The 14,162-nt window shown below is 52.6% G+C and overlaps 1 protein-coding gene across 3 annotated transcripts in view; it reads left to right on the top strand.

The window, feature by feature from the left end:
- Positions 1-4,797, top strand: part of BMPER (BMP binding endothelial regulator) — a 214,006-nt gene extending 209,209 nt beyond the window's left edge. For all 3 annotated transcript variants that reach the window (XM_036010427.1, XM_028525713.2, XM_036010426.1), the window contains one exon: positions 3,393-4,797. In XM_036010427.1, the coding sequence (XP_035866320.1) occupies positions 3,393-3,574 (182 nt within the window). In that variant the 3' untranslated portion in view covers positions 3,575-4,797. The remainder of the gene's footprint in view (positions 1-3,392) is intronic.
- Positions 4,798-14,162: the final 9,365 nt, after the last annotated feature.

Genomic DNA, 14,162 nt, shown 5'->3' with positions numbered 1-14,162 from the left:
CCTGGAGGAGAGGGGTCCGACACAGGAGCGGCAAACCGAGGGTGGGTGCAAGCGAGGACAGGCAGTAGGAAGACGAGTGAAGGGTGCGTGTGCAGCCCTGACCAGGGAGGCTCAGTGGGGTGGGCACTGTCTCCTCAACCGAAAGGGCGCTGGTTAGACTCCCGCTCAGGACACATGCCTGGGTGGAGGGACAGGTCCCCAGCTGGGCACGTAGGAGAGGCAACCACTTGATGTTTCTCTCTCACATCCGTGTTTCTCTCCCTCTCTTTCTCCCTTCCTCCCCCTCCCTCTAAGAATAAATTAAATCTTAAAAAAGAAAGGTGCATGTGCAGATGACCCGACTCCATCAAAGGGAGGACCGGTGCTTTGGGACCCGGGCAGGGCGCCAGTGGGTTTAGGCGGAAGAGGGTGGGAAGGGCAGGAGCTCCCACTGTGCACTCACTCCCGCTTTGGAAACAGTTGCTGCCCTCCTATGTGCTAGAAACGCACGAGCCTCTGCAGTGGCTGAGGCGGGAATGTGAGGGTCATTATCAGAACCTGTTCTCGGTCCTGAACGCCCATCGGCATTACCTTTGTGGGAGGGCTTTTTTTTTTTTTAGTTACTGGTAACTTGATTCCACTTTTAAGTTCTGAATGAGCCCTGACTGGTGTGGCCCAGTCGATTGGGCATCATCCCACAAAGTGAAAGTTCATGGGTTCGATTCCTGGTCAGGGCACATACGAGGGGCAACCAATTGATGTGTCTCTCTCCCTCGCATTGATGTTTTTCTCCCTCTCTTTCTCCCTCCCTTATTCTCTCTCTAAAAGAAAAATAAATAAACTGTAAAAGATCTAAATTAATTAGTAAATTAATTGGCCTGGGGGTGGATGCTAATGTTCAGCTCGGAACACCATTGGTTGGTAGGCATGCTGCAGCACGTGGCATGCAGCTATTGTGTGTGAGTACGATGTTCAGCTAGGATGTCTCCGGATTACCGGGCATGTACCATGTGCAGGATGTTCGGTTAGTCACAGAAGAGAGAAAAAGAAAAGGACTTTGCAGGGATCAGTGAGAAGTCAAAAGATTATCAGAGAAGCGTAAATCAAGAGATTTCAAGGAAGAATGAGGCTGATTCACACACTAAATCCTTCATTTACCTGTGAATTCAGGCGCCCAGCCGTTCTCCAGGCACCTGCGGCATGGTCAACACCGCCTGCTCCTGAAGATGCAGAAACAGAGCTGACTTCTCCCGGCCGAGTTGAGGGGAGAGGACAGGGAGACTAGTTACTATCATTTCACGTCATAAGCTCAGGGTTAGAGGGGGCCGCAGGGGCTCCGAGTGCCCAGGCCAGGGCCGTCTTCTGCAGCAAGACAGGCAGGAGAGAAGGCGGGAAACTGAGTCTAAAAGAGGACAAGACGGGATGAATTATGGTGACATTCACCGAACTAGAAAATGGCACTATGTCAGGGCAAAGGTCACGTGTTTGGGACTCACTGGGCTGCGAGAGGCTCCTAGTAGCCTCAGGGATAGAGTAAGATTATCAAAAGCCAAAACAACTGAATAGAGCTACATTTTGACACATCTGATTTTCCCCTATCTGGCTTTATTCTTTTTTAAAATTTTACTTTCAATTAGAGTTTTCATGCAGTATATTTTGCTTCAGTTTCGGGTGTGCAACATAGTGGTGAGACAATCAGACCTCATGAAGTGGTCCCCCGATGCGCCTGGCCCCCACCGGGCACCGCACACAGTTATCACAGTGCTACTGACTGCATTCCCTACGCTGTACTCCACATCCCCGTGGCTATTCCATAACCTCCAAATTGTAGTGTTTAACCCCCTCGCCTTTCTCACCCAGTCCCCAGCCCCCCTCCCCTCTGGCAATCATCAGTCTGTCCTCTGTGTCTGTGAGTCTGTTTCTGTTTTGTTTGTTCACTTATCATGTTCTTTAGGTTCCACATATAAGTGAAATCATACGGCATTTGTCTTTCTCTGTCCGACTTATTTCACTTGGCATAATACCCTCTAGCTCTATCCAAGCTGTTGGAAATAGAAAGATTTCATTCTTTGCTTATGTGCAGTAATACTCCATTGTACATACCACAGCGTTATATCAGCTCATCTATTGAGGGGCACTTGTGTGGCTTTCCTATCGTGGCTATTGTAAAGAGCGCTGCAGTGAACATGGGGGTCCACATATCCCTTCGAATGAGTGTTTTGCGTTCTTCGTGTGTGTACTCAGAAGTGGAATTGCTGGGTCATAAGACAGTTACATTTTCAAACTTTTTAGGAGCCTCCATCATGATTTTCATGGTGGCTGCACCAATCTGCATTCCTACCAACAGTGCCTGAGGGTTCCCCTTTTTAGAAAAAGTTACTGGTATTAGAGAGAGAAATGGGGAGAGAGAGAGAGAGAGAGAGAGAGGCATCAGTTTGTTGTTTCACCCACTCATGCATCCAAGAACCATCTCGGGTGTGCCCGGCTGGTGACCAGACCCGCATCCTCTGTGTATCAGGGCGGCGCTCTAACCAGCTGAGAAGGGGGAGGGGCCCCTTTTCTCCACGTCCGCACCGGCACTTGTTGTGAGTTGATTTATTGATCATAGCCACTCTGATAGGTATGAGGTGATATCTTATTGTGGTTTTAATTGGCATTTCTCTGATAATTAATGACATTGAGCATTTTTCATTTGGCCACCTGTATGTCCTCTTTGGACAAGTGTCTACTCTGGTCGTTTGCCTATTTTTTAATTGGATTGTTTGGGTTGGGGTTTTTTTAGGGGTTTTTTTTTTTTGGTATTATTGAGTTGTATGAGTTCTGTATAAATTTTGGATATTGAGCTGTTATCAGATATATTTGGCTTTACTTTTGCTCTAACTTGCCTCAAATTGATTAATTCAACACAGAATTAAAATATGATTAAAACATGTGCCACATTTCCACTATCCTTGATAGGTATTCCCCTATATGTATAACTGCGTGTATTTAAATACTGGTGTGGTTGCACACATGTTCATATTCATCACAGCAGCGCAATTGCTTGAAGGACTCTCTGGAATTAATCTTTCACGCTATTATCAGTAACTAAACAACCTTACAGATTTTTGGGTAGCTGTACTAATGTGCCGTTTGTCTTATCTGGACATAAAAAGCTCTCATTTCACTTTATTTCCAAGTTCACTGGCCCAGCAGGTGGGTCTTTGATGCCACTTCTCTCGGTGCGGGTGCTTCCCTGGGTGCTCGAGGACCGCTGGGTGTTTGTCCTCCCTTTGTTAAACTGCAGCAAGGAGCCTGCGCGGTGGCCGGGCCTCTGCAGGGGGTGGCAGGAGCCCCCAGAGTGGCCTCAGGCCGTGGGCGAACTGGCGAGGCCACTTCGCCGTGTCTCACCTTTGCCTCCTCCTTTCTTGCAGCCACCCAGTGCAAGCACGGGGCCGTGTACGACACCTGCGGCCCGGGCTGCGCCAAGACCTGCGACAACTGGAACGAGATCGGCCCGTGCCATAAGCCGTGCGTGGCGGGCTGCCACTGCCCTGCCAACTTGGTCCTTCACCGGGGGAGGTGCATCAAGCCAGTCCTCTGTCCTCAGCGGTGACCCTTGCTCAGCAGCTTGAGACTTTGAGCCCTGGTGTTGTTGACACTGAAGTGGAGGGGCCAATGAAGGACTGCGGCATCTGCGTGCCGACCCTGCAAACACGCTCACACAGAGTACATATGTGTACATACATAGAGACATAGATATATTCAGAAACATTTCATCATTTATATAAACTATAGGTGGATTATTATATGTATATTTTTTGCTATAAGACATGTATTATTTCTAGAACCCTAATCTGTAAGCCGTTGGATGCAGTGCATAAATAAAGCAGGTGTGTTTGATTTAACAAGGCGGCACGCAGACACATCGGAGGGCTCGAACATCACCTGCGCTGTCGTCTTTAAGGAAGTTTTCTAAAATCCCTGAATTGCCTGCCTGCGTTAATTTTAGCTTTGGATCAGGGTCTGCAGGGGAGTGAGAAATGTGTCTCTCTGGAGAAGGGCAGACTAGTCTAGGGGCGCTCCAGGATTCCAAAGAAAGGGGTGCATGCTTGGGAGAGGCAGCCGGTACTTGGTGACAGTCCCTAATGGTGCATGCAAAGCGAGGCGCAGGGTGTCAGAGTTTATTGGGTCATGGTCTGATATTATTTCCCAAACTGATGGGCTAGTTGCCAAGAAATAATGTACTTGCTACCAGAGCATCGCCAAAGAATCAAGCGGCTTCTTACCGTCCTTGTGCATTCCCTGTGTCTCCTCCTTACATACGTGCGTGCGGTGGACAGGCGTGCTCGCCTGTCACACGCTGGGACAAAGGGGCTCTCTGAGGGACACGTGGGTTTCACTGAGCACGAGCAGAGATTTGGAAAAACGTGCACAGCGCGGGGGGAAAATAGCGGTTTCTCTGAACCTCAGCTGTTTAGGATGGGCAAATCCGATGAGTCGGTGCAAGCCGTCTGCATCCTGTGGTGGTCGTGTTTGTAAAGTGACAGCCTTTCGTTACTCCTGGGGGATTCCCAGGTCAGTGCTACTGGGTGACTGTCTGTACGTCATAATTACTGGACGGAAAGAAAACCCTCACTGACCAGCTGATGTATGAGTCCTAACAAAGAGTGGTCTGTACACTTGCTCTGACATCCTCGTAGGTTACTACTAGTCACCGTGTGGTTTTCCTGACCTGTTTTCCTCCGAAGGAGTGAAAATGTCAACAACACAGAACCCGCCAATGTCTAGAAATAAAATGTTCTGCAGTGAAGTAAATAAAGGGCTTAAGACTTAAAACCAGGCATTTTCTGTTTCAAGATGTGCTGTGTCGTGCTCTATACACAAGTTCTACCAGCTTCGGGTTCATCCATCTTGACCAGCCCTATTTAGATAGATTTTATATTCTCACTATACTTTGTAAAGAGCGTTATTAATAGACAGCAGCAAAATCCCAAGTTTTTTAGAGCCAGTGTATCGCTATCGCTTAAGACAGTTGTGTGTCCTTAACAATATTCATCCTACATTCATGACAGCTCGAGGGTGAACTTGGACTTTTTACTGGGACACGTCTGGGGGTCTGATAAACTGAATAAAGCTGTCAGTGTCACAGCGACCGGCTGAGGAGCCAGGGAGTGTGGCCGTTGGTGGTCACTGTTCGTGAGTCCTAGACGCCGTGGGCCATCGCTCCAGCGCCACGCGTGGAAGGGGAGCTTTGATTTAGGAGACGGGTTCCAGGCACAGTTTGTGACCTTGTTCGTAGTGATTAAGGATCTGGGACCGCACTCTTGCTTGTTGGTGACACAAGAAGGCGGCATATGGGTGGGGCTAAGGGTCAGCGATCTGGACACCCCGCCGCCAGGGAGATCACACACCCAGAGATCCGTACTCGGCATCCCGTTTACCCCCCACACTGAACCTAGAGGAGGAAAGGGGCCAATTGGTTGACCCATCCAGTTTTTTTATCCTTTTTCTTTATTTTTGTGTCTTTAGATTATCTTTGAATTCCTTTTTAGTTCACTCTTTATGAAAGAAGGACACGGAAGAAAAGTGGGGCAGGAGAGGGAATTTGTGGCGGTCACTCGCTGCCCATGACCCGTCCAGGACGGAGCACCTGCGCCCGGAAGGACGAAATAGCCTCTTTGCCGGTGCCGCCCGCCTTGGCCTCCCGTGGGGGCGCAGGACCGAGGCTCTTTGTCAGGGATCTGTCTCGTGAACTTGGGTGGCTTCATTACAGGTTGGTGGGGCATACTGTCTCTGGGGCTTACTTTAACCTTTGAACATTTTTCTCGCTCCTGGTCCTAGAAGGAAGAAAGAGGGAGGACAGAGGGTGGGTGACGTGGGCCCAGGAATCCGAACAGCTGTCTGATGAGGGAGGCGGGGCCATCAGCGCCCCGGCCGGGGTAGCCGCAGGCTCTAGTCGAGCGGTGATTTCTGTCCGGTGGTCGATGGTAATGGAGCTGAACCAAGTGCTTCCGTGACGGGGCCCCACGTGGTTCACATGAGATATTTTCACGGGTTCTCCAAGCCCAGCTCCCTCGGAGTTAGATGACTCAAAACGACAGCGTTCTATGTCTCTCATTGATGTACATAACCCAGGTTCCGTGAGATCTACAACATTAATAGATGGGTTCACGCTGCTCTGTCTGCGGGCATCAGAGCCCTCTGTTGATTATGCCCTTAGCTATGAATATTGAACTTGACGAGGGAAAACTGCCCGGGATGAAGAACCATGGAGATCCTCATGACACAAGGTGCTCACGGAGAGTTCTCCCCTCTCTCCCTGTGAGAATAGGAATGCGTGAAGGTCCCGAGAGTAGGAAGCACATGAATCCTTGGCACGGACCAGAGCAGCTGTTTACTCAAAGGGGGCACATTGAGAATCACCAACTCTTCAGGTCAAAGGTCTTCCCTGTGAACTCGCTGGCAGTTTCCCGAGTGTCCGGCCACCAGACCGTGAAAGGTGCCTCCCAGCAAAATGAGAAGGACCTGGAAGGACTTGCCCCCCAGCTTTCATTGCATGTGGATAAACCGTTTTGACCGGGAAACTCTTTGTTATTCTGAAACATTTCAGACAGAGAAAAAGGCATAGCGGATAATGTTGCAAACACCCACGAATACGTCGCCCTCATTAAGAGAAATAACCCGATAGGGAGTCAGTCCGTTTTTCCGGCATAAACAAAATCAAGCCCAGACACATGGTGCCACAGCTCTGCACAGAGCGTCTGCTTGTTGGGCTTCTGTTCACTTCGCTGCTTTCCGTCATTCACATCCCCCGGATCTGACAGGCCTCACGGATGTGAGCGGGAACGCTCCCCGTCATGTGGGAGAGGACGCCTGGGGGGACAGGCAGCGGGATATTTTAATTAGCTGTCTCCTGCAAACATCACCCTCAGGAGCAGGCAGGAGTCGTCTCTGATTCTAAATCCTGGCAAACCAGCCTTTGCAGAATCCAGGATATTCATTCTGAAAAAGGACAGTGTTTGAGTGGCCGAGAATGAATGAAGACACCGGGACAAGGAAGGGGTGCTGGTGATTATGCCGACCCCGGAATTAAGAACCGGACACCTAGCCCTTTGCAGGGAGCTTTCAGGCTTTAGAGTCGTGCTGCCTTCCATTGGATTTGATGAACCTGGTGGAATGGCAGCAAACAACTGCGTGAGCTTCGCCCTCACTGTGGATCCCTTTCAGATGAATCCAGTGTTGAAGGGACCAGTGTCAGGCAGAAGGATGCCAGATCTCCATCGGCCTGAAGGGACACTTCCGAGTGAGCGTGGCTCAGCAAAGTGGGAAGGGTGTTCCAGGCAGGGTTTTGTTCTCTAGGGAAATGGTGGCCAAAGTGCGGTATGTTATAGTGCACTCAGAAAATGACATTCGTCTGGGAGCTGGGGTCACTTGGCTGGGCTGCTTGCACTAGGACCTCTGGGGACACTTCAGGTTCTGTTCAAGTGCCCCAAGAGTGGAAGGGATGCCAACCCCTGGCACCCGGTCCCCACCCCACCCCCAGTGGGCTGTGGCACCGGGTGGGAAGACCTGCCCCAGGGCTGACCCAGCTAAGGGACAGTGTTAAGCAATGGAGTGACGTGACCAGAGCTTTGTCACAGCAAGTGGAGTGGAGGTGAGGTTTTTGGTCAAAAGAGCAGGTGGGAGGCCCGTGAGATGGTCCAGGTGAGAAGCAATGAGCCCCCAAACTAGGGGGCAGGAAGGAGCAGAAAAAGGGAGAGCTTTGTGACAGGTTGGGTGGCAGCCAGGCCAGTCTCTGGCTGGAGTGACACATGACGATGGGGCCAGCCTGTTACCTGAGGAATGCTGGCCGGGGACCAGGCTTACAGAAATTTTTATTGTTTTCTTTAGGCTGACATCCTGAACATAGGGGCTCAGAGAGGGTCCTCTTAAGACAGCCGCCATCCAGGATGAATGGCTGATGAAGCAGAGGACCACACAGCTGACCCGGGAGTCTCGGGGAGTCCAGGGGGAGCTTTTCTGCGTGGGCGCACATCACGGAGGCCGGTCAGGGAGGGTGACTGCTGAGAGGAGCCTCGTTCGGCTGAATAGGCTCTACCTCCACAAACACCTGAGTGTGTGTGAGCAGGATGGCGAGTCTGGGAGTGTAAGGCATGAGTCGCTGTGCGGATAAGAAGACAGACCAGCAGCAAGCTGACGGGCTGGGGGTGCGGAGACACCGGGCCGCATCCTGCTGGGGTGTCGCATAGTCACAGAGCTGTTCTGAGTTAACAGCAATGGAGCTCACATACCCACCCTGAGAGACCTTTGCAAGGGTCCCTTGATTTTTAGTGTGGCGAGCACAGCAGAGCTGGAGGAAACTTTGGCGTTGTGATATGAGCTCTCCTTGCTTCTTGCACCCGGGTGAGTTCGAGTTTCTTGGATGCAGCTTCTGACAATCTGGAGAGGGAAGGAAACGGGAAGAGGCTTCCAATGAGACCGTTGCCTCTGACCTTCCGTGTTGCGCTGCAGAGCGAGGAGGCATCCTTCAGACCTTGCAGGCACCGGTTTCTGTACCAGAGCTGGTCCGAGGCAGATGCGGTTAGTGGCTGCCCTTGTTGACTTGGCTGTGGCCTGGTGGCTGGGCTGGGGGTGCTGGGCTGGGGGTGCTGAGGGTGGCTGGGCTGGGGGTGGCTGGGCTGGGGGTGCTGGTGGCTGGGCTGGGGGTGCTGAGGGTCCAAAGGGTTGAACCCGTCCATGTCAGCAGCTCTGGTCACACCTACAGACAAAAGGCCCGAGAACCCAGCTCACCCTGAGCTCTTCTGGGTGGAGCAGCTCTGTTACGGTTCAGCCTCTGGCGTCGCAGCCCAGCCTGTGCCGTGAAAACTGAGATACACGCCTTCTCCGCTTCCTCCGCGGGGAACTTGGCTCCCCGAGTCATTCCTCAGAGGGGGGCTTTCAGCAGCGAAGTCTGGGGCTTTGAGAAATGTTTGCGGTGATGACAAAATTTCACTCTGGCTCCGAAAATGTAAATACCATTAGTTATGTTGTCATTTTCACCATGTTTCTGCATGTAATTGAGAGAATCAGACTCTGAACAGGCCCCTGCTGGCTCGGGGGCTTAGGCAGGCAGGCAGGGGCCTGGAAGGCAGCGGGCAGCCTGGCCAGTCCCCCGCACGGAGCAGGCTGCCCGTGAGCCTGGGGCGGGGCGTGCTCCTGCTGGCCTCTTGCACGTGTCTGTGAAGAAGGACATGCCAGAGGTCCTCGCCATGTGGTAGGGGACCTCTCCACTGAAGGCAGTGGGACAGGGGGACTCTGTCTTAGGAAGCTGGAATGCTCACTACATATCTACACTGTACACTGCTCCTGTGCACCCCAAGAATGTGCGGGGGGACTGCTTGATGACACTAAAGAGCATTCCTCTGTTTGATGAGGTGGTGTTTGGGGATATCTGTCTTCATAGAACAGCTCGGCCCGAGCCATTTCACTTCCACGGTGGACCCACACAGCTCTCTCGATTCCGTCCTTCTCTGAGATGCACTGGGGAGAATCCAGCCAATGGTCTGTGAGCAGGCTAGGCCACCCCCCTCAAAAGCCCTGGCAGATTAATTTAGACCCTAAGCCTGTTGGGGCTTACTTACTGAGACCTTCCCATAGAATTCTCGGCAGGAGGGTCTTCTCCTTGTTTCGCTTTGTCATCAGCTCAGGCCACAGAACAGTTGGTGGCTTTGGCCCAAGGAGACACAGATGGCGGCCAGGGGAGCGTCCCAGAGGGACCGGAGTGTCCGGCTGGGCTGGGAGGGGTTGGCATTGCCTGGACTGCCCCTGAGGGTAGAGTAGAGCCATCAGCTTCATCCTTTTGTTTGGGGACGGAGAGAGGGTAGAAAGGCTTATTCCATATTAGTTCTGTCTGAGGCTGCTAATTATTTCCTTTGGTTTTCCTTTGGAGGGGCGATGTCAAAAAACAATATGCCATACACATTTAAATGTGGTTTTCTTAAAAAACTTGGGTAAAGCCACTACCTTCCAAATTTTAGGAATTTTAATGTCATTGGACTCAAGTGCTGCTCATCTATCTTACTGAATGTTAAAATTTTTCATATTAATTGATTTCAAGTGAACATGCTCAAATGCGATTTTCCAAAGCAACGTTGGCTTTTCCTTGAAATCGGGTCCGAGATTCATTGCGCGAATGTCTAGTTCATTCAGGCTGCCTGCTTTGCGACAGCAAGTGCATGGCCTTTCTTGCCAAAATAACGCACACGCATATTATTTTCCTCACATGGCATTCATTGTTTTTAAATCGGTAATGTACGCACATCCATTTGCTCATGCCCCTCCGAGTGTAAGCACTGAAGAAAGGAGAGACCCAGTGGGGGCGGGGAGAGGCTACGAGGCAAACAGCACAGGGGCTGAAGATCCAGCCACGAGTCTTTTTCCAGCACAGCCCACGGGCCGCAGCGGGCGGGAGTCCTGCAGATGGGGCTCTGTCTGCGCTGCCTTCAAACAAGCGCGAGGAAATAAACTCCAGGTCCCAGATGCTGCTCATCCTCTGAACCGAAGGGCCTGGCCCATGCTGTGTGCCTTTTATGACACATGGGAACAGGGTCCCCCCGTCTCCAAGCACCCGCTGAGCTCCCTCGAAGCTGTGATCTGTCATCCAGATGTCTAGGCTGCTGTGGGGAGGGGCCACCTTCCAGATGGACCAGGCTCCTTGGCACGAGCTGGCTGGATGTACGGGATTGGGTGGCTCTGGGCTGACTTGGCTTGGCGCTTGGAGCCCGGGCGTGAGCATGCGCTCCAGCAGGCCCCCACAGGGCTTGGGTGTGCCCATGCCAGGGAAGGGGCTCCTGCTGAATGTCTAGGGAGCCTGTAGGAAGAGCATGGCTCCTTGTGCTCACGTTGCCTCTCTGGTGGGAAGAAGAAAGGCCTCCCTCACAAGACCAGAGGTTCTCGGTATTCCCAGCCAAAGCTCGCAGCAGCTGGATTAGAGCGTGCAGGGCCAACAGCAATCCTTCCACCAGGAGAAACAGATCACAACGTAGCCTCTTGAGGTTTTCCACCAGGAATTAAAACCAATGGTCAGGCCAGCTACTCATTTGTGCCACCTTCCCTCCTACCTGTGCCCCCTGCTTTCACCTTCGGTCTCGTCCCTTCCTGTGACTCCTGCCCTCTCCCTAACCGCCAGTGCCCCACGCTCCTCTCCACCACCCTTCCGATCCCCACTCTGATCTGGCCGGCCCCCCCAACAGCATCTTCTGTTCCGGTTGCTTCCAGGCAACTTTCGTTTCTCAAAAACTGAAGCTGATCAGGTTTCTGCCCCCTCAGGATTAATTTATTGAAAATGTGTTTGAGCTGCTCTGAGGTCTGTGCGGTGTCCGTGTTCGGTGCCGTATTTTCATTTTCTTATCTCGAGTCCCCTGGCATATAGCATCTGTGCCCAGGGGTCTGGCTCTGCTGCGGGCACTCAAGGCACTGTAGGGGGTCAGAAGGGAAGCTACGCAGAGGGCAGGTAGGCGTTCTGTGGCCCCGAGATGCAGGTGCCACGGAGACTCCACCTATGTTCCAGCCTGGCTCTGTCACGTGCCCTCTGACAGCTTGTCGCTGCTTTTTGTGGTTGTGGAACAGTTCTTCTGTTTTCAGGTAGAGTGTCTATCATTTCTGATGTCAAAAGTCACTGAAGAAAGAAGGCACTGTTCCATGTGTCCTGTCTCGTGAAGGGTGGCTTCGGCTCTTTCCCGGTCGCAGTGTGAGCGAACGGGCCAAGGCTTTTCCTTCTAAGGGACCTGGGGGAAACGCTGGGACCAGGGCATCAGAGTGCAGTGCAGTCCCGTCAGCGCTGCTGCAGACCTGAAAGACAATGTAGTCAAATCCAACCGTTTTCTGATCGAATGGTAACATAGAAATTTAGCCCTGGCTGGCGTAGCTCAGTGGATTGAGCGCGGGCTGCGAACCAAAGCATCACAGGTTCGATTCCCAGCCAGGGCACATGCCTGGGTTGCAGGCCACGGCCCCCAGTAACCGCACACTGATGTTTCTCTCTCTCTCTCTTTCTCCCTCCCTTCCCTCTCTAAAAATAAATAAATAAAATCTTAAAAAAAATAAAATTTATCTGTCAACCCTGGACAAGATGGCTTATATGTCAGTCCACTTCCAGGGAATTTTAGTTATTGTTTATGCTCCAGGTTGGGGGGGTCTGTGAAGCCCTTCCCCCGACTCCGTAAAAGGAAGGTCTCTGCAAGAGGGGACCAGTTTTACCTGCCCTCCTCACCAAGGGGATGGATTATGTGGCTGCCCATGATGACCTTCTCATCACCAATCAGCACGCCCTGAACATCACAACACACCCGCTAATGATGATAGAAATGCACTGCGCCTGTAGGAGACTTTCAGATAGAATCTCATGCTTCAGGTGACCTTTTTCGTTGGAGATACAGACATTCTCAAACATCAAAACAAAACAAACCGGTTCAAGCTGCTTGTCAAATCGCAGAGTGGGAACCTCGGCTCAGTACAAATCGGCCTAATTAAACCTCATTAACATCGGCGCCCCGGGGTGAATTTCCCTCCCTCGCACAAAGGATGGCACCACCAGTTTCCACACTGCGACACAGGCGAGTCTGGGGCTTTTATGGGTGATTTTCCAAACGGGGACTGCCTCATCTGGAGCACAGGGGGATGCCTAACTGCTTGGTAATTGCGGTTTTAATTTGGGCGAATTAAATGCAAATGAAAACAGAAGCCCCATCCTGCAGTGTTTCTGTCACTGAGCCTCCGGGTGGGGGTGGGGCACTGGTGTTCCTGGGGACTCCCTGCTGGCCCTCTCCCCATCCCCCAAGTGCCTCTCTTACTCTCTGGGTCTCTTGTCCTGAAACCTGCTGGGGAGGGTGGGCGGGGGGGGGGGGGGGGCGGGGGGGGGGCAGAGCTCAGCAGAGAGAAATGCTCCATCAGGCAATGTCTGTGCAAAAGTGGCCACGCTGACTGTGGATGACAAGCTTTCGTGCTGATGGGACCGTGAGGACACAGTGTCTGCTGGAGCACACTAAGGAGGGCCTGAAGAGCTGCCGTGACAACACAGGACATGTCACTGTCCTCGGCTTCGCAGTTCACCAGCGGAGCGTCCCCCACCACGGACACAGTGGGATGCGGAGCCCCGCTGCACTGGTGGAGTCTGGGAATGCAGGGGCACCTGCCATGCCCGACGCGGGGACCCATGGAAGACCAGCGGCCCCGGCTCTCCTGCACGCTGTGCTCCGAATCCCTGCCTCCAGTCATCCGACTGCCCCCGCGCCGTGTCCACGGGGAGCTCTAACTGTCCACGCAAGCCTTTCCGTCATCCCTGTGCTAACACTTCCCGTCTGCCCTGCCCGCTGCCCTCTCCCCTCCTACCATCTTCTCATTTCAGTACATGGAGACCCTGGTAATGCCCAGCCCCCTGCGAGGGCTCGCCTGAGGGAAGCCCATTTGGGGGAGGAACCTCGGGGACGACAGTGAGAGGCGGAGAAGACCAGAATGCAAAGGGGAGTCTCATTCGAGGGGGTCAAACTGAACTGCTTCTGGAGGGGAGCTCCTGGGCGCTCAGTCCACAGACCTCCGTGTCCCACACGGGCTCATCGCTGAAATTCTGCGGCACACCAGAAAGCATGCTTTTTGCTGATCTGACAATAAATTAAGTCTGATTTTGATTCATTCACTCCAGAAGGCTTTTGTCGTGTTGGCTGTTGTCATTTTTTTTATTTGACAATCTACCGGAAAGGAGGTCAGTGCCCCCAATTAAATAGTGAGGTGTTGTTGCAGGTTCTGAAGGTGCTTGCGGCACACGGGTCGGAAACCGCTGCCGTAAGGGGATGTGGATGGTGTGCGCGTGGTCCAAACCCCGGGTCAGAGGCTGGCGCTGCTCTGTGCACTTGCTGCATCCTCCCGGCTCCCACAGGTACCTGAATGCCCTGGGGCAGGAGGCAAAGTCCAAGTGCAGGCAGCCGGGCAACACCTGAGGAAGCCCGTTGCCACAGCAACTGCAAGGATGAAAAGGTGAGTGAGAGGTTATGGGAAGACGCAATACCTGAGAGTCATCCTGGACTCCACGCATCAGTAATTTCCGTCAACTCTTAAAATAGATCCCAAATCTGACCACCTCTCCCCAGCCCCACGGCCATCACCTGGTCCCACTATGAACCCCTGTCCGTCTAGACTGTTCTAGCAGTTGCCTGTGGGAGCTCCCA

Source organism: Phyllostomus discolor, chromosome 10, assembly GCF_004126475.2.
Source record: "Phyllostomus discolor isolate MPI-MPIP mPhyDis1 chromosome 10, mPhyDis1.pri.v3, whole genome shotgun sequence".
Taxonomy (NCBI): Eukaryota; Metazoa; Chordata; class Mammalia; order Chiroptera; family Phyllostomidae; genus Phyllostomus; species Phyllostomus discolor.
This window is presented reverse-complemented; position numbering and strand designations above follow the sequence as displayed.